Source organism: Phaethon aethereus (genome assembly GCF_964289735.1).
Source record: "Phaethon aethereus genome assembly, chromosome: 7".
NCBI classification, from domain to species: Eukaryota; Metazoa; Chordata; class Aves; order Phaethontiformes; family Phaethontidae; genus Phaethon; species Phaethon aethereus.
The window spans coordinates 20540538-20559808 of NC_138583.1; the positions used below are offsets into that span (position 1 = coordinate 20540538).

The following is a 19271-nucleotide window of genomic DNA, read 5'->3' on the forward strand; positions in this document are numbered from 1 at the left end:
AAAAAATACCACGTAAGCCACTTGCTGAGGGAAACGTACTGTGATGTTTCAAACTGAACAACTCATAAACCACCTCCTCTGGCATCTACTGCTTGGAAATAGTCACTGGAAACAGGCAGGCAGATGATTGCCAGAAAAAACTTTACAACTGTGGGGTTTGTGCATCCAGTCAGAGCTGACTAAAACATTTCCTGTTCTGAAACTTTCCATTCAGGAAAAGCTACCAATACGTGTTACAAGGCTGATCCTTGACCACTTCAAAGGAAAAATAAAAATCAATTGATTAGTTGGTATTCAAAAATCCAGAAGCAGCCCCTACAACTTTTAAACCATCTTTTGTAGGCTTTTCTCTCTAAATCCTAGGAAAAGGATAATCTCATACTGCTTTTAAGAATCTGATGCCAATGCATAGTTCTGATCAACATGTGGTTGTAGGATTTAAAATATAGTAGAGGAAGAGAAAAGAAATGCTGGGGGAAAAAAAAAAAGAAAAAAAAAAGATTGTATACTAGTCACTTCCAGGGGCTGTATGGTAAAGTCTGGCATCAACATACACTGCAAAAGTGATGGGACACAACTTCTCTTATGTGACATCTATCCCTGTAGGTCCTCAGAGGAGTTACAGACATGCCTGCTTGTATCTGCCCTGGAAAGCCAGTATGGAACCATGGAACTACAACCTTCCATTGTATACAACCACTCCCCAAACACTAGAAGATACCCAGAGATCTGCCTCTTGTTTCTAGCATGCATCTTTTTCTCTGTTTAAGAGAGATTAACATCCCCCACACAGGGAAGCACAAGTCTAGCATGGGAGATGCTTCACAATAACTCAAACTTGATAGCCACCTCTGAAGTGAGTCCTGGTACTGGCTGAAGAGCTGTCCTGAAATAGCACAAGAAAGGATAGCAATGGGATACCATTTTTCTAACTCATTTATAGTCTTCCTAGTAACAAAGTACAGAAGAAAATCCTTGTTCAAAGAATAACCTGCCTCCACACAGATTTGCAGTATAACATGAGCAAGCTTTTAATGTCCATTTCTGACAACTCTATAGAAACTAATCAATTAATTAAATGGTTAATACAAAGCTACACTAGCAGAAGAAAGATCAATTACTTGGTTGCAAAAGACTTCCATGACTAACATAAGTTCAAAGAAAAAAGTCCATACCTAACTATCAGTGTACATGCTTCTGCTGCACACCTCTCCTTTCTGCATTCATTTCTTCACCAGCCTCATGAATCAGGTCCGCTTTAATCACACTTACAGGAATTACAGCCAACTCATCAGCATCCTCAAGTAGCCATGATCTCAGGTGCGCTGGGGTGTTTCTAATATTTATTCTGGGTTCTCACTTCCGTGTACACTCAAGCCTACTACATCTATTACTGAAATTGCACCTAGCCTGGCCCTGCTGGTTGAGGTCACCTCTCTTTTGATCTGCCATCATGGGTGTGCAGCATTCACAACTCAGCCCTCAACATCTACTAGTTCACCACTGTAACTGCAAGACCATACATTTAAAAATGCACCTGAACTAAGAATTGCATCTCAAGGATTTCTTCCACCTCATCTGTTCTGCAAGTTTCCTGTCTACTAATATCACCCACTGCTTTTTATATCTTCGTCTGTGAATCTCAAGCCTGTTACACATACTAGCTAACATGAATGATCCTCCTGATACAACCGTGTAGAAAAAGGAACTGAAGCGTGAACTAGTTAAAGTGGTGACTGCCAGCATGCAAGCTGGAGGGGCAGAGCTGGAAGATGTTGAGTGGCACACACATGGCTGGACGCTGGTGGCAGAGGAAGGCAGGGACTCCCAACAGGGGCTCCCACCCAGTGTCAACATCAAGGGTGCTTTGAAGTACTGCCTTACGCAGTAATGGGATAATCCTGGCTCGCAGGGAGGCATCACGTGCCTCTTAACTCAAAATTTCTACTGGCAGTCTTAACCTCCAGGTTGGGAAAGAAATTTGGTACATCCTGGAGCAGTAGACAACCTCTGGGATAAATTAAGTGTGTTTGTGTGGGTGATAGCATTTAACTGTGTGGTTATATACTATTGCCTCACTTCCTGGGCATACCGAAGCTTGTCCAGAAGGTTGGGAGGAAGTGTAAACACAGTACTGTTACAAACAACCCTACATAAATAGAGTGATGATGACTGAAATTAGCTGACATGCCACATAAACCTGCTTCCTTTATGGAAAGATCAAAATGTCTGTTAAAGCTGTGGATATCTTGCACAATCCTGCATGAAGATAGTTGCTAGTAATGTATAAACCTAGAATATGACCTCTGCAGTAAAAGTTAAACCTGCAATCAGAAGAATGAATGAATTGAAAGACTAGTAAGAAACACATGGTTCTGATACTTTCCTCGTCATTGACAAAATCTCAGTGTTAATTTGCAATAAGAATGCGGTATGGAGGGGTTACAAAACCACAACAGAATCACAACCAAAAGACAACTCTCGGTCCGATGCTCTGTAGACTGGACGATATACTCTCCAATGTTACAGCATATTATCTGAAGGAAAAACATTTGGCACAAACAATGTGCTGAAGAGCCATTAAATAAGGAACAGAAGATGTACACTTTTTTTTTCTTTTTTTCCTTGAAGAATATGCTTGAAGATGAAAGCAAAGGCAAAAGAAGTCTTTTGGCTTTTAGATGACGATATTGTATATCTCTAAGGTTTCATCTCATATTGGAAGCACGTGAGTCAAGAACAGGTAACAAGTACAAATGTCTGTTTATAAGCTAATTCAAGAACATCAAACAGCAAGTAATTTTTAACACCTAAAGCAATTTAGAGTGTACTTTAAAAATAAAAATGGAGCCAAAAATTCCTCCAAAAACCCCACAAGTTTATTGAGATATTAAGTACAATATACTTAACTAAATGAACACAACCACACACTAGTTCCAGTCAACAGAAAGTGAATTTGACTTGAGAGTTAGAAAAAAAAAATCCGATTTACTTTTTAGAGATAAATAGCCATAAATACTTCTATGTCTGAGATGTAGAGTAGTGATTTTCCAAGGCAGAAGTACTTAAGAGCAGGAAATGCAATTATCCTTCAAGGCAGCAAGGCACACTGGAAATCTGTGTCTCCAAATCCAGCTGTGATATAGATTTCAAGTAGATTACACAAAATATTTAGATTTACATCCCATTTCTTTACTACAAGGTCCCTGAAAAAACTAAGTATAAGATAAAAACTTATTACTGAAAATGTTCTAATGTTAAAACTATACCAAAAACTGTTTGCACGGTCAAAGAACGTGACTATATGAATATCTGTGCTAAACACGCACACTTGCAGTTACACTGACAGATGCAAAAGTGTGTGCAGAGCATTTAGTGACATGGTCCCAGACTCTTGCCTCCAGTAACACCATAGATGCTGCACCCTTAAAGAACATGGTGGAAACACACAGCATTCACTCAGCACAGGGGTGAAGCCAAATGCTGCAGACGTGAGGACAATCCTCTCCCTGACCCACACAGCCACGTGTTGTTAGGTCCACAAGGAATCAGATGCAGTCTACATTCAAGCATATGAAAAAATTATAAACGGGCTACATTTGCATTAACATCAAAGTAGTGCTTATTTACAGAAAGAGAAAATTGCCTTGTAAATAAACTTAAGCCTCCACAAATACGTGATCCCATTCTTCCTTTTGTCTTTAAAGACAAGAAAATTCATTTTTTGACTCCTAGAAAATGAAATTCTGAATTTCAGCCACTGACCTCATGGAATATACATTTGGGCTTGCTCAGTAATAAAAGCATGCTTTGAGTTGGGGCTGTCACGAAAAACCTCCATAAGCAACTTCCTAAAGCAGGAGCAATGTCTGCTACCAAAGAGAAACATGTTTAGTACCAGATGAGAGACCATCTCTTCTGGGACGAAGAGAAGCTGAATGGATCCCAAAGGTGGATTTTGTTTCTAGGTGTGAGGACTATTGACTCAGAAGGCTGTAATCCTAAGAGCTTAGATTTCAGCAAAGCATGGAGGAGCAATTTCTGGAGAATAACTTTCCCCTGCCCCATCAAGAATTCTTTGTAAGTGGCATAAAGGCCAAGCAGAATTACCTAAATTCTGGGGTGCAAATCTAAGCCTATATATAACTTCTCAGAAGTTAAATGTTTAAACTGCTGGGGAGCAGGGTTTAAATGGAAATCAGCAACTGGAAAGCTAGACACACTTTTAGAATCTCTTGACGTTCAAGTACTTTAAGGGTACCACGCCACAGCATGCCTCCCTGGTAGAATTGTTAGTCTTTGTTCGTGTCTCAAAAAAACTCTAAACAAAATCAAAAAAAGTCCCAAACAACCCCAACCTACTTTAAGTATTTCACCAGGTGAAGAAACACACCTGTCTGAAAGAGCAGACCAACAGAGTCACACACTATGCATCAATGCATGAGGCAAAAACCCTCCAGGAACAAAAAACCCTGTTCTTCTGTTGTCTCTCATTTACAGAAATTACCTTTAATAAACAAAGAACTTTAAACATCAGTTTGCAGGAGCCTGACTGCATCACTTTAAAGAAACAGTACAGCCACTGGATGATGAAAATCACTGCAAAGTATGATCAGGGCCTTGACTCGTGTCTTTGTAGAGCTGCGATGATTTCAACGGCACTCTGGACCCACACAGATATTTACACGCCCCTACAGCTCACTGTGGGATTATGGCTGACACACACTTCTTGTTAGAAAGCAATCAAGCAAGCATGCTTTTGCCAGGGAAGAAAAAGTATAAACTCTAAAATCACGAGCTCAGGTCCAGGGCTCCCTTTATGGAAAGCTGTTGCACATTAACATACACCAGAAACATCAACAGACCTGCAAAACACCATCACCAAAACATACTTAGCTATCACATAATTCAACAGCACCAGCACTTCTTTTAGAAAAATCATGTTTTTCAAAGAATGACTCTCCGCTTGTTCAAGTGAACTGCTAGCGGAAGGCAGACAGAGATTGTGTTAATATCAGAGAGGCGGTTTAAAAATTCAGGTTAATGCAACAGCTACAGATCATAATAATTAACTCTAAGTTTCTGATCTTGAGACACCAAAGCAAGGAGTTCACATGCAATAAGCAGACAAAATCAAAACAGAGATAGTATTATAAATGAGTCTGATTACAAGCAAACAGCAAAACCTGAAACTTCCAAAGTTTCTTCTCTAAAGCACCACTACATATAATTCTGCTGCTGTATCAACTGCTGTTAGTTTTTATAATGTTTACTGAATTTCTAAAAGAAAGGGTTTTCTCCTCTTCTCCTTCAAGTCCCTTTCAGAAACCACTTCCCGCAGTTTGCCTTTCATAATTCATCTCCACTCAGAAGCCATCTGCTCCTTCCCTCACACACACATGCTGTACACACTCCAAGACAAACACAATGCAGCATCAAACAGCGTGATCTGACTTTTTTTTGTTAGGGCTGCTCAAGCAGGAGCAGCTCCCTCCCATCCCATCCCCTCCCTGACGCTTCCTGCCTCCTCTCTTCCCCCTTCACCGGGGTTTGCTGGGAAGCAGCATGCTCTAGCTTCCAAGAGCAGGGCTTGAGAGGACCAGCTGCCCACCCTGCACTCAAGCAGAAAAAGAGCAGAACAGATTCAGGGAGGTCACAGCATTTTGCACGTTCACCATGACCGAGATCAAGCGATGCCTACCTGCAGGAGGAAGGCCCATCTGCTCTCCCCGCACCCTGTGCCCACCATGTTCTGCAGCAGAGCTTTGGGCCAGCTCAGCAGAACCGGCTGCAGAGTGGGACTCTGGCAAAGCTGTCATCTCCAAGGATCTACTGACAAACGCTTCCAGCTGCTCAGCTTTTATCCATACACCTCAAGCCCTCTATAAGGCTAGTCAGCAGCGCTAGCCCTCTTTCACAGATGGGAGGGAGGACAGCACAAGCACCCAAAAGACTTGTCCAACACTGTCTAGCAGGGCAGTAGGAGAGAAACAAATCCCGAATTCCAGACCACTGGTTTAATCCAGGCCTGACTGCACTCTGTGTGCTTCTTGCCAGTTTTCCAGGTACCACACAGAAGGGGAGGTTAGTGGTGCTCTTGCCAGGAACACATGGGAGAGAAGCCCTGAAGCTAGCACGTGCAGGAACGGTGGCAACTGCCCGTGGGCAGAAGGCAGGCAGGCAAGTACAGAAGAAGCACCTCAGGCACTCACACCACCACCGGATGCCAAGACATGTATAGGATTAAAAAAATAGGCAATGCCCCATGACAGCACATTCGCAGAGGCACCCGACAGCAACTGCAAAGTGCTATGCCCAGGAATGGTTTGATGCAAGTAACAGTTAAGTTGTCTTGACAAGCACAAGGACAACTCTCCCAATAAACCAAGCAGAGTGGTGTTCAAGCGTGTACAAATGCACCTGTGGAGAAAAGAGAGGCATTTGGCGTGAAGCAGTTTCTCAAGCAATTTTCCTACTTAGTGCTCCTCACTAAACTGTTTACCTGCTAAAGGTGATCAGGGTGGGAGTATGTTCAGGCTCCTGCTCCTACACAGACATATACTAAAATGTCTGTTTTAGCACAGAAGTCAGCCATGGAAATACCACGCTCTCAGCATGACAGCATCGCTGCAGGGATACAATTCGGAAGGATGTTACAACCATCTCAGTCATCTCAAATGACGAGATCTGGGAAATATTCATACCTGCTCCCAGACTGCAGAAATTAAACCATTTTCACTGCAGCTTTTCAGGGGTGCTTCTGTCACAGGGTGTCTGCTCTGTCAAAAAATTGTTTAATTGCCACTTTTTAAAAAGTGGGAAGTGTGACATCAGCTTTTGCTGAGAAATGCTTTATGATCCATTGAAAAACACGCTAAGTAAAAGCCAAGGTTTGAATTGTCAGGAAAGGACTTCACAATTCTCACTTTGAGGCTAATCCTCTAAGCAGTACAGCAGGAGACACATTCTGCTTCCTCTGGAAGAGTTAAAGGATACTCACACAAAAATTCTTCCATAGTTAACCAGTTTCTATATAAATCAAATTTAATAAAGGAAAAATGTCAGGTCCAGTGTTAATACACAACATAGCTACACATAAACACAGAAATTTCAGTACAAAAATAATAAGGGGTGAAATTCTCAAAGGATTTGCAGCCTCGCTGATTACTGAATGATTTGGTTCAATGGGCAAGCAAAACCAAACACACACACAGAGTCTTATACATGCCCAAATATTTGTATCAAGTTCAGCCAGTCAGAACCTACATTCACAACTCAATGTCCAAAACATGAATGGAAAGGTCACAGAGTGCTTCTGCACCTTAAAAACAATATAACAGCTCTCAAAGTGCCATGCTGGATTCAACAATGTAAAGCATCCACCTTTATATTGCACTACTGATCTATGACTAAAAAATCTTGCAAATGCATTTATTGCTTTTTTTCTTCGTCAAGTCAGCCTTGCTTTTCTGGTAAGACATGGCTTATTCTAATGAACAGGCCATAGCGCCTTTCTTGTTATAGGATGCAAGAGATCATTAAGAAGGCAGAAGAAATTTAGGAATATGCAGCACAATGTACTTCATAATTTCATCCAGAGAAATTAGGTAGCCATAGTATCTCCAAGATGAGAGCTTTGAGAAGCACCTGGAGATGTTTGAGATGATCATAGCATTTCTGCTGAGCACGTGGCAGCCAGTAATACTACACAGCACTTGGAAGACAAGAAGATAGTTCCTCTAGAGCAGAGGACAGAAGGGAGTTTCGGTCTATCAAGCGGAATTAGCAAGTTTAAATTTGACTAGAACATTCATCTGCTTCTGTGATAAATGCTACGTGATCTTAGATGACGATTCAGTATTCCTTGCCAGGTCCAGTCCATTGAGAAGAAAGAGTGCTTGCATACTCAAAATGACTTGCACCAACATCTCATGATCTCTCATTCAAACACTGATCCCATCCATCCCTGATCTGCTTATGAGATCTGCAGAGATGGTATCACAGGAGGCCACAGTTGGGAAGTTGCTCACACATTTTTAGAAGAGCAGTGTAAAAGCTATTGCGCAGGGAGCTTCACTGACCGCAGTAACATTCACTAAGAACTTATGGTACACAGCAGTCTGCTTCAGCAAGTGAGGCACAAAGCCCTCAAATAGGCAATGCTGAAACAAAACCAGAGCAACACCTCAACTACATGCCAGTGTCCGTTCCTCATTTCCAGTCCAAACCCTGCTGTTAGCTTTTGGATATGTTGGGAAACATTGCTGCCAGTGTGTTACTCACCAAACAGGTGGGGGAGTTGTAGCATCTCACAAGCAATAGAGTGACTCTCCCTTAAATCAGCTAAGCCTGAAGCTACTCCAAGTGACAGATTAAGTAAGAAGCTAATGATGGTTATTAATAGCCCTTAAAGCTAACAGTTCATCCGAGTTAAATGCAAGAGTAATAATCCCTTTCTGACCTTCCCCATTTTTACTGGGGAAGCAGACAAAGTTTCATGAAAGACTGCTAAGTACAGTCTTCAACTGTTTTAAATTTCGAAAATTACACTAACCTGGATCAAAATCTACCAGGCTCTGCTTTTTACACCTATCACTGAGGACTTAAAACAGAAATGGTGGGCAGCAGCTTTGCCTTTTACCACCTCTTCAAATTCAGTAGGATTTTTGCCCCAGACTTCCACAGGTATTGAATCTACATGTTAATCTGCCATGAGTGATGCTTAGCAACTATCGATCACTCAGTTTAAGAAACTGGATTATAATATAAAGGTGGTAAGGATTTACTGCTGTTCTTCAGTGTTAGTCACAAATCATTAGCCCAGAAAACTTGCTCTGAATCACAGAATCACAGAATCACTAAGGTTGGAAAGGACCTTTAAGATCATCAAGTCCAACCATTAATCCAGCACCACCATGTCCCCTAAACCATGTCCTGAAGCGCCACATCCACACGTTTTTTGAACACTTCCAGAGATGGCGACTCCACCACCTCCCTGGGCAGCCTGTTCCAATGCCTGACCACCCTCTCAGTGAAGAAATTTTTCCTAATATCCAATCTAAACCTCCCCTGGCGCAACTTGAGGCCATTTCCTCTCGTCCTATCACTAGTTACTTGGGAGAAGAGACCAACACCCTCATCGCCACAACCCCCTTTCAGGTAGTTGTAGAGAGCGATAAGGTCTCCTCTCAGCCTCCTCTTCTCCAGACTGAACAACCCCAGTTCCCTCAGCCGCTCCTCATAAGACTTGTGCTCCAGACCCCTCACCAGCTTCGTTGCCCTTCTCTGGACACTGCTACTCTGGTAGCAAGGAAAACTATTACTAAAACTAGTCAAGCCTTAACCTGAAATGCAAGAGCTACATCTTGACCAGAAGCATGAAAGAAAATAATAGTAAGAGATCTGAATTGTTCAGCCTGAGAATTTTTCCTCTGCACCTCTACCACAAATGTGGGTAATTGTACACATCCATAATCACAAAAGATAACAGAACAGGATATAAAGCATCTTCCTTCTGGGGAATAGGACAAACACTAGTTTTTCACAGACCGATGAAGTTCTCTAAGTGCATTGGTACTTCATTTTCTGTTGCTGTGCTTCCTGAGCCCCTCCTCTGAAGAAATTCTTACAATGCAGGATGCAGGTACAGACAAGCCAAAGGTCTAGTTTGAAATAGCAAGAACAAGAGCAAGACAAAATTTCATTTGCTAGTTGACATTCTACCTTTATTCACCTTGGCTTTAGCCAGAGCTTGGTAATAAACAAAGGAGATACGTACATGAGTCTGCTCAATCTACAAAGCACACACCTGGTAATGTACTTGGTCTAAGAACATAGCCTGGTATTACAAAGCAAACCTACATATTTATCTTTGAAGTAGTAATACTGGTTTTGATTGTGGTTTGGGGTTTGTTTGATTTTGTTCAGATTGGCAAGTGGCTTTGTAAAACTCAAAACATTTTTAGACCACAGTGTACGCATTTGTTTTAGGTGCTTGCTGTTGTTCCTACACAGAAAAGGTAACGAGTGTTTCTACTACACAGTAAAGGTAAGGTAGGAAAATCATGGCGCTTGAATCAAACTGTGAAATGTTGCACTTGGTCCTGAAAAACTATTATGTGTTTTTGCAAAAATCCATGAGAACTGTGTCTAGGCCATCCACAAACATGAAGAAATAACTGCGCACTGTGTTGCGTAAGAGAAAGTTACGCAACTGAAATGTGAAAGTACTGAAGTTACACTGACTTTGTACTGAAGTTACAAAACTGAAGTGGCAAATGCCTGCCTTCTCGGTTTTACTTAGTGTCCTTCTCTTCTGTAGCAGATGTTACCTAGGGCACAAAAATCATCTACAACTGCTCAGCAGATTTGCTCAGCAGAGGATCATACTCACTCCACATGCTGTTCTTTACCTTGCAGTGGTTTCTCTCTCAAACAGAAAACAGGCATTTTGAAGTGATTAAAAATATGGCAGTGATAATCTACAATTTCTTTCTCTTGCACCCTATCTCCCCTTCACTGTGTACTTCAAATATAAGCAAAACAACAGTCATGGACAGAGGGTCCTGATTGCACTGAACACTTGACAGGGACTCTGACTAGCAAGTAGCCTTGAATGTCCTAACTGGTGCAATGGGAAAATTTAACTGGATTGTTAAAAGTCAAAGTCAGCACATCAACAAGTTGACTGCCCTCCAGCTCATTTGTTAGATCCAGCATTAAAGGTTAACACCAGAGGCAATGCAGTTTGCAGGAGCGGAGAAGAGCGTACAGGGGCCAGGCTGTGGCTCACAGGCTCAGGAGCAGCCGCAGTGCCCGTACAGCTGTGCATCAAGGACGGCAGGCAGTTCACCTGGTGCTCTGGATGTTCCAGTTGTGGTTTTGGCAGAATACAGGACACTTGGGGGATGAATGAATATGCTGACAGAGACAGGAAGGACAAGACTTGGGAAACATGAAGTGTTTCCAGGTTAGTCTGATCTATTGCTTGCCTAGTCACAGTCCCCATTACTTCCTCTGCAATATTGCACATATTTATACAAATATTCTGTTCTGTTTCAAATGTCCCAAGGCATGGAAATACAACAGCAGCCTGGCAAGGGAAACAATAATCAACATTTCAAGTAGTTATCATGAAGGAAACACAGGGAAGATTTGTTAACACTGAAGTCGCTGTGTCAGAAATGAAGAGCAGGTTTAGAAGGAGACTTGGGACTCCCACTTCTGGGCTCATTGCATGGTCAGAGATACCACAAGTTGTTCTGATCTGATTGGCCTCCTAATCCCCACCACCCCAGGGGAAGGCAGTTAATGCACAGCACTGCCCTGCATTTAGCAGAGGGGCTGTTTCACTCTCTCGGTACATACAGTTTCTCTATGGGAGGGGACCAAAGGGAAGAAATAGCAGAGCCCTCTTAATTAGAGAGCTGCCCAGACGGCAACTACATGCGACAGGTGGGAAGTGAGAGGTTCCAGCAGACTCCTGAGACAAGATGCTTTACGGATTCAGAGCACCTCATCTGTGAAGATAACTTCTTGCCTAGTCCTGGCAACCAAAAGCAGCAGCGTGCCAGCCTAATTAATTACTGATTTAAGAATCTGAAGGGCTAGAATCCGTTTTAAGATGTTACTATGGAGAAGGCTCCAAAAAACAATGGGATAATTTATTTTTACTGACTCACTGGTGACTTTGGTAGGTGCAATTTGGACAGCTGACAGGTGAGAAGGGTGGTCAGGGTCAACAATCCTAACATATCACAAGCGACTTCTTTTATCCTACCCAAAGGTGGTCTTACTGAATCCCCTTCTGTAACATGACAGTGCCTTCCTGGTCCCTTATTACTTAAGCTGTGCCCTATCTGTAATCAGTATCACCCTAGATGTCCTCAGAATTCACCACTGCTGAGCCATTCACAAAACAAGCCCTTGCAGTTGTATGATAATGTGAATGTTCTGTTGACCTGATTTTACGTTAGAGTAAAGCTAAAAAAACCACAGAAAGATTTCTGTGGAACTGACAGATAACGTAAAATTCAATGCAGTACAATGTACACTAAAGCATGACGCACACTAAGGTCTTTGGGCTGGATCAGAGGGTAAATAAGGTTGACACACGAAGACTAGACACAGTGTGCTATTAAAAATTCTTAAGTAGCCTATTAATTAGATTCTATTAGACTTACAATCATGAAGATATTTCAGATATTTTTGCATTCCGGTTCTTATTAGCACCACAACAAGACCTCAAAATGATTCCATTCACACACATGCTCCCAAGTTAAGAATACAAATTATATCTCCAGAAAACAGCACAGTAAGTATACATATGGGTGTATATTTCCTTCCTTGTGATATTCCAGTCAATACAAACCACAACACAGCTACCAAATGCTGCCAAGAGCAAAGGAAAACAGGATGCATGGCTGCAAATAAGGGTTCACACCCCATACTATTTTTCTTTCAGAAAGGTAAAATACACCTGTAACAGCTTCTGTGACAATGGTACTAAAGCCATCATGCAAAATTCCTATCTGCCTTGAATTCCTATGCAAAATAGAAGGCCATAGCTTGCATTCTGCAGAAGTTACGCAACAATAATTTCTAGAATTTTGCAGCCAGCTGCTTTAAAATAGCAAATATAAGAATAAAGAGACAATTTGCTAACATGCATCTTCACTAAAAGCAGCAGTCATGCAAGGAGTTGGGGTGCTGGAACAGAATCAGGCCTGATTTGATAATGCCTATCATTTTACACTTAGACAACTTCCTGTGAAAAATCAAGCATATCTTACAGTACCTGCTCCTCTTTTTCTTTGGTCTTGCTCCTAGAGACTCTGGAAGAGGTAACATCCTGAGCTGGAATGACAGAGATTTGATGCAGTGGCATGTTCATCACACCGCCCTGTTTGGTCCTATCATTTACAGGAAGGAAGCTTGAAGGCAGTGCTCATTTGGTGCCATTCCCAGGCCTTGCACCTAAAAAATAAAAATATTAGATGATGTTAAAATAGCTTGAAATGCAATTATTTCTAAACCAAAGCTAAGCCATCAATTGGACCAAGATGCACCTCTTATTCTCCCTCTGGATTCTGAGCAGGAGACAGTTTGGTGCGCTGGCTGGGTGAGAAAAGACACAGGAGTTTTAAAAAGCTAGAACTAGACAGATGAGAGCACAATTTATGCAAATGAATGAATAAATAAACTATCAACCAGTTCTGAAAGTGGTCTGAGAGCAGAGCCAGAGGGCAGGGATCACACTTGAGCCTGCATGGATAGGGAGGAGGAGGAGGAGGAGGAGGAAGCAGCTCTCCAAGCTGAGCAGCGGGAACATGCTGCCTGGAGGTGCAGAGAGCAAAGCTCCTGCAGGTAGTTTCCTAAACTGCCAGCCCCACCACACTGGATCGAACTACCTCAGGAATCATCCTGAATCAGGCTGAATGCCATAGCTTTGGTTAAAAACAGTCAGTGGCCTGTATCTGGTTCCTGTCATTCATATAAACATGTACCAGCTGGCAATAAGATGCATCACGTGAGCTGTTCCTTTCTTAAGGCTATTAGAGAATAATACAACCAAAATCCCTAGCTAGGAATCGGGAATCCACACACTTTATCCTCCTTGTACTAATACAACAGGGAAGCATTACACATAGGAAAGACAGCGACAGACGTAAATTAGCCAAAATTGGCAACACTAATCTGAAAGGGAAGCATAATTAGCCATACCTTTTATTAGATTAGCAAAGTTACATCAAATAAAAAGCTTTTTGAAACCTGTAGGATCATGGAGTGTTTATTTGGAACGTAACCTGCTGCAAATGAGACACAATCAATTGTGTTTAAAGAAAGGATTAGAGGGGAATTAACACAGCAGGGACTACACTAACTAGGGCAACTGAATGATGCACGGTTCTTCTATTTTCATAATATGTAGACTTTTGTTTGTTTTTGAATCTGTGAAAACAGAATAGATAGATGCCCTGCGTACTATGTTGCTTAACAATTTGGAAGTAGTATAGCTTAGCACTTAGTGCATACCCTTAACTTATATTGCACACATTTTTAATTGAATATTTAATTAATTGGAAGTTTTAAAGACAGGCCAAGCTTCCTAGGTTTTTGATTCTGCAAAATATACCAGTCTGGTTCTATTTCTATTAGACTCCACAGGAGTACTGAAGTTGTGTAAAACGAAAACAGAATCAAATCTTTTCACTGCTTTTGATTAAAAGGCAGAAAAAACCCCAACCCAACCATATCCCAAGGCACTTTATACAGGGAATGACAGTTCAGTATCCTCTTTGCACTGAGGGCAAAACAGTTCTCAAAGGTCATAGAGCAAATCATGAGTGAAAACAAAAACGTAGGCAATGCCTGCTGCTTCCCAGTCACACACTCCATTGGCTGGATGATGCTATCTGCCCATTAGAGCACTCAGCCAAATTCAGAAGCCTTACTGACACATGGTCAGGATTTATATTCCATAGATGCCAAGACAGTGCCTCGTAAAGCGTGCATGAAAGCTTTGAAGGCAATGCCTCCATAACTTCTAGGCATCACTGATTTTTAAACATAAAACACATCTATATGCATAAACAAGCAACAACAAGGACACTTCCTAATTGGAGGACAGAGGGAAACATGGGACTTAACAGCACTACTGACTCTCAGCATAAAGAGATAACACAGAACCTTCCCTGGATCCTCCACACACCTGTTTAGCTGCATCCTCTAAAGGAGCCAAGCCAGAGGAGAGATAAATGTGGGCTGAGACGGGAATATCAACCTGCGATAAACAAAGCAGGAAGGGAAGATATTTTCCCAAGAAAACATAAGGAAATGAAATCCAGAGAATGTTAAGCTCCAATAAAAATATGCCAGGTACTATGTTCTGTGCTACTGCCAGCGATAGCCGAGCCAAGGGGAAGGAGACAGACCCTGTTCTGTGTCCCCCTCAAAAAGGGTTCTGGGCTTGCAGGCAAGGACATGTTATTACCATGAGGAGCACAAAGAAAATTATTAGAAAACACAGTTAAACCCCCCTGATGATGACAAACAAGTCAAACCAGTTTTTCTGCAGGTACTTCGAGGACAGCATGTGTTAGAATTCTTTGAAAGAGCTCAAGCAGCAGATATAATCCAATTAGATACTCAAAGATGATGTGAAACAGCCCTCCTCTGGTAAAGAAGCCTGGCAGACGCTCTAATACAGCCTGCCTTTGTTCAACGGTGGCTTAGAAAAAGCTCTAAACTTAAGCCAGACGCCACACTGCAGCATCCCAATCTGGAAGGTCCCTAACAACTCACACACTCAAAGCCTGTCCACATCAACCTGATGCACGTTAACTCCACAGCACTAATTAAAGGATAAAGTTACATGAATGAACAGACCATCTGCAGTACCAAATACAAACAGACAAGGATGCCAGAAAAGCAATGCCACTCAACACAAAGCAAGTTATGACAAGCTCCACAGGATGTTTTACACAGCTAAATTAACACCATGTGCTCCTTGATCCAGGGGTGAGGAGTTGGGCACCTGCAAAGAGGGATCCAAGCTTCAAGAACACCAAACTGGGGGCCTGCCAAAAAGGCCCCCAGGGAAGAAATATTAAGGCAAGGGGACTGCTCCTAGAACTCCCTTCTCGTCAAGATTCCAGTTAGATGTTCAGGCCACCCCTCACACAAAGTGAGGATTCCTCACTGCTACAGCACCTCCACCCAACAGCTGAGAACACTCGCCCAGGCGGTGGCAAATAAGGGCTCAGCTTCCTCCTCCCTCGCGTGGTATTTGGTTCATAAACCACACGTGCAAGGGAAGTCCCACGACCACCAGTATAGATGCTGTTCTGTTCACTGAGGAAGGACTTTCCAGCTCCTTTTTGCTTGGAAAGTTGAAGTAATCATGGGATGGCAGGATAGGGAGGGAGAGGGTACGTACACCAGCCAGGTCCCATAGGCAGGGTGGTCATCTGCCTGTGAAGGAGGAGGGGATTCTATTCTCCTCCTGCCCCCACGGCCGTTCACGTATCTTTCACTGGAGTAAAATACTTAAAGAAAACCTCTCTTAGGAGTTCGGACATTCAGCAAACTATAATAGAAGTTAAGTCTGTTTTCACAGCTGTACCCTTTAGAGATTTCTCTACTGATGCTGCCAACAGCCAATAAGGCACAAATACAGACTCCTGCTCTTGTCCAGGGAGGTTTCCTGCAAACCTGGCTGGGGCACATGGGAATGCCAGGACAGAGGACAGCCTGCAGCTCTACTGTTCCCCTTATCTATAGCCACATTGGTTCCTACAAAATGGATTCCAGCCATAATGCCATTGCAGAGAGCCTTCAGAAACCAATACCATTTCAAAAGACAAAAAAGCTCAAAATCCTGGCCTCAGAGCCCACAGGAGGTCTTAGCTCAATGGAGCTAAGCTTCCACCCACCCAGACAGTCCAGTTTTGCTTTCTGCAGGGCAGGCAAACCAGTAACTAAAAATGCCAGCAGCCACCTGGAACAACATCAGCTGGGTCTGCATTACATTGCTAGAGCCATGAAGCTGCAGCAAGAACAGATTCTGGGGAAATTCAGAGGCCGAAGAGTCTCTGAAAGTAGTTGAGAAGAAAAAAAAAGGAAGGAAAAGCATGCACGTGACTTGGGCCTTGTGGCTGGGGCATTCCCCTGAGCAGTACATCTCCTGACAGCAACAGAAGCAGAAAATAAGGTTCCCCTGGGTTATCAGCATTAAGTACATGAGAGGGGACAACTGACAACAACAGGTAACCTCACCATAGCAGAAGCAGGTGGGAGACCACCTGAAACCTCACTTCCACCCTCCACCCCATCAGGACCTCAGTTTCCCAAGTGACAAAACAAGAACATAAATCAGCCATAAAATGAACGTAACAGTCTGTAAATTGCTGCATTACTACAGCAATGAGAAGTGCCATTGGAAGAACCCACGTGGAGGAGGCTATTCTATTGTCCCTCACCTGCCACTCACTGCAACTTCCCTGCTCATTACACATTCCAAAATAAAGGCTAAACTGCTCTTTGCCAAAGATTACCGATAGACTGGGCCAAGTAAGCACAAATCATGGTTTCCTGTCTGTGGTTTGGTATCTACTGGAATCTAAAAACATACAGTATGAACTGCAGATTTTATCAGGTCATTTATACTTCAGAAAGTCCACCGTATTCCCTTCCTACATGGCATATGCTGGAGAGCTTCAGCAGAAGCTCTGCAGCTGTAGTGGCACTGGCTGCAGCTGTAGACAGGCCTTACCAAAAGAAAAGCATCCTGAGGATGTATGTAGGTGTGTACACATGCTTTGCATTAGTCATAGGAGGGTGAAAAAAAATAGCAAATATGTCAGTTGTTTTCCTGTTTGAAAGTACAGTAGGTATTCTGGATTATAAAAGAATCTGTTTTTATATGAGTAAAAGATACACCCTGGAACCTGTGGCAGAAGCAAGATGATAGTCACTAACAGAAGGGAATCGGAAGGAATTTCACCTGTGAATCATTCTGGTCTGCCCCAAGACTTCTTACGCTTTTCTTCAACTCCCCTAGTCCCCATTAATGACAGCGAGCTGTATCACATAGGTCAATGGTCTGATAATCTGCTGCAGGGTGGGAAAGTTAAAAATAAAGCAACAGATCACTGCTGTCCAGATAATCCAGACGCTACAGCACTTGTGCATTGCCGTGACAATCCTGCCATGGAATGGATGCAGTCTGTGGACTTCAGGGGACCTACCAGCTGCAGGCTGGAAAGTGCTGCCCCAAGGCTTTGTGGATCACTGCTGAGAGCTCTGGCCCTCTGAAACTTCCCCTCTACACAGAATGAAACCTGACCAACCCAAACAGGAATGGAAACCTGCTGAAAAAAACCTCTGACTGCTGCTAGATAGTCTAACATCTTCATCAGCTGGCTTACTTTCTCCTACTGAGAGTTGAAATAATCAATTAATGCAGATTCGGAATCTGTATTTCTGCTGGAGGTCTTGATGTGAAATCTCAAAGCCTCATAAAAAAAAAAAATCCTTTGCTTTTAGTTTTTGCTGTTTTGAAGGTACCAGAAGCCTTCACTCAGTGACCTTAGTAAATTCCTGTGTGCATTGTAACTTTCCTTACCTCCCCTGACATTTCAGCTGGATACAGCTTATGCCTACTTTCTGTAGACTACATTTTCCATATTTGCAAATATTTCCAATCCTATTAGCTTGCGTTGGCTCCAGTTCGAAGCTTTTATTTATTTTATTTTGAGCTTGTCCAGGCTCCTCCCCTACGTAATCTTACGTAATCCCCTACGTAGCTTACGTAATCCTTTTCTAGAGAAGACAGATGTGCATTTTCAGAAAGAGGATCCTGCATCTGCATTTCCTTTTGTTTTACTGTAGCTTAATCAGTACTTTGTTATTATTATTTAGCATTATTTAGGAGATGTTATCAAGCCTCATGCAGTTCACATTGCATTTGTTAACTTGACAAACAAGTCTAATCAAGGGAGCTTAAGTGAGGGGGAACTAACACTTCTTTCCCTGCAGTACTTTCAAACTCCAGGTCTAGTACAACGTTAGAAGTGAGAAGAACCCTTGTACTCGGACCAGGCAGATATAATTCTGGATTATTGCTATTTGCAGTTATGCCTCTGCCCATGTATCTTGCATTGTTTACTAGCTCAGCGCAACTTCTCCCTTTATGATCTCAGTTCTTCCTTTCCTCCACCTGCTAGTGTCCTAAAAATAATCAGCTTCAAGACTTAAAAAGATTTTTCTTCTAATAATAAAAAAAATAAAATCATGTTATTATGTAGCTGAAATCAAAAGAAAGGCTTAGAAAGGGGACACGAGATCCTTCTGCATGTTACCCATGTTCCCTTTGAAAGCTTCTCAATGTACAGGAATATATAGTTGTAGACTACACACAACGCATAGAGAAATAGAGGTATCTGCCAGCTCTAGCTGATCCACAAAATAAGGATATGATTATTTTTACAAACATAATACAACTCGATGAGCAAGCTGTTACTAACTACAGCATCAATAAATAATGGTCCCAGAGCTCTCAGCAACCCCCTCCCTTGATTTCAATGGAAGCTGAGTAGGATCTGCACCTCTGAAAAACAGATTCCTTAAAATCTGTCCCCTTCAAATCAAATCATCTGCCAAGTGCTATTATGAACCAGCTTGGTAGCATTCAAAAGAAAACAAATGTCACTTCCCTCTGTTCCAATAACAAAATAATACAGTCATTACAGTCGCTTGAAAAAAAAGAAATT

General features: G+C 42.3%; 1 protein-coding gene across 2 annotated transcripts in view; it reads right to left on the reverse strand.

The window, feature by feature from the left end:
- MARCHF8 (membrane associated ring-CH-type finger 8) overlaps positions 1–12892 on the reverse strand; it is a gene marked incomplete at its 5' end in the record, with an annotated part of 74736 nt that extends 61844 nt beyond the window's left edge. For both annotated transcript variants that reach the window (XM_082002059.1, XM_082002058.1), the window contains one exon: positions 12797–12892. In XM_082002059.1, coding sequence (XP_081858185.1) covers positions 12797–12892 — 96 coding nt within the window. The remainder of the gene's footprint in view (positions 1–12796) is intronic.
- Positions 12893–19271: the final 6379 nt, after the last annotated feature.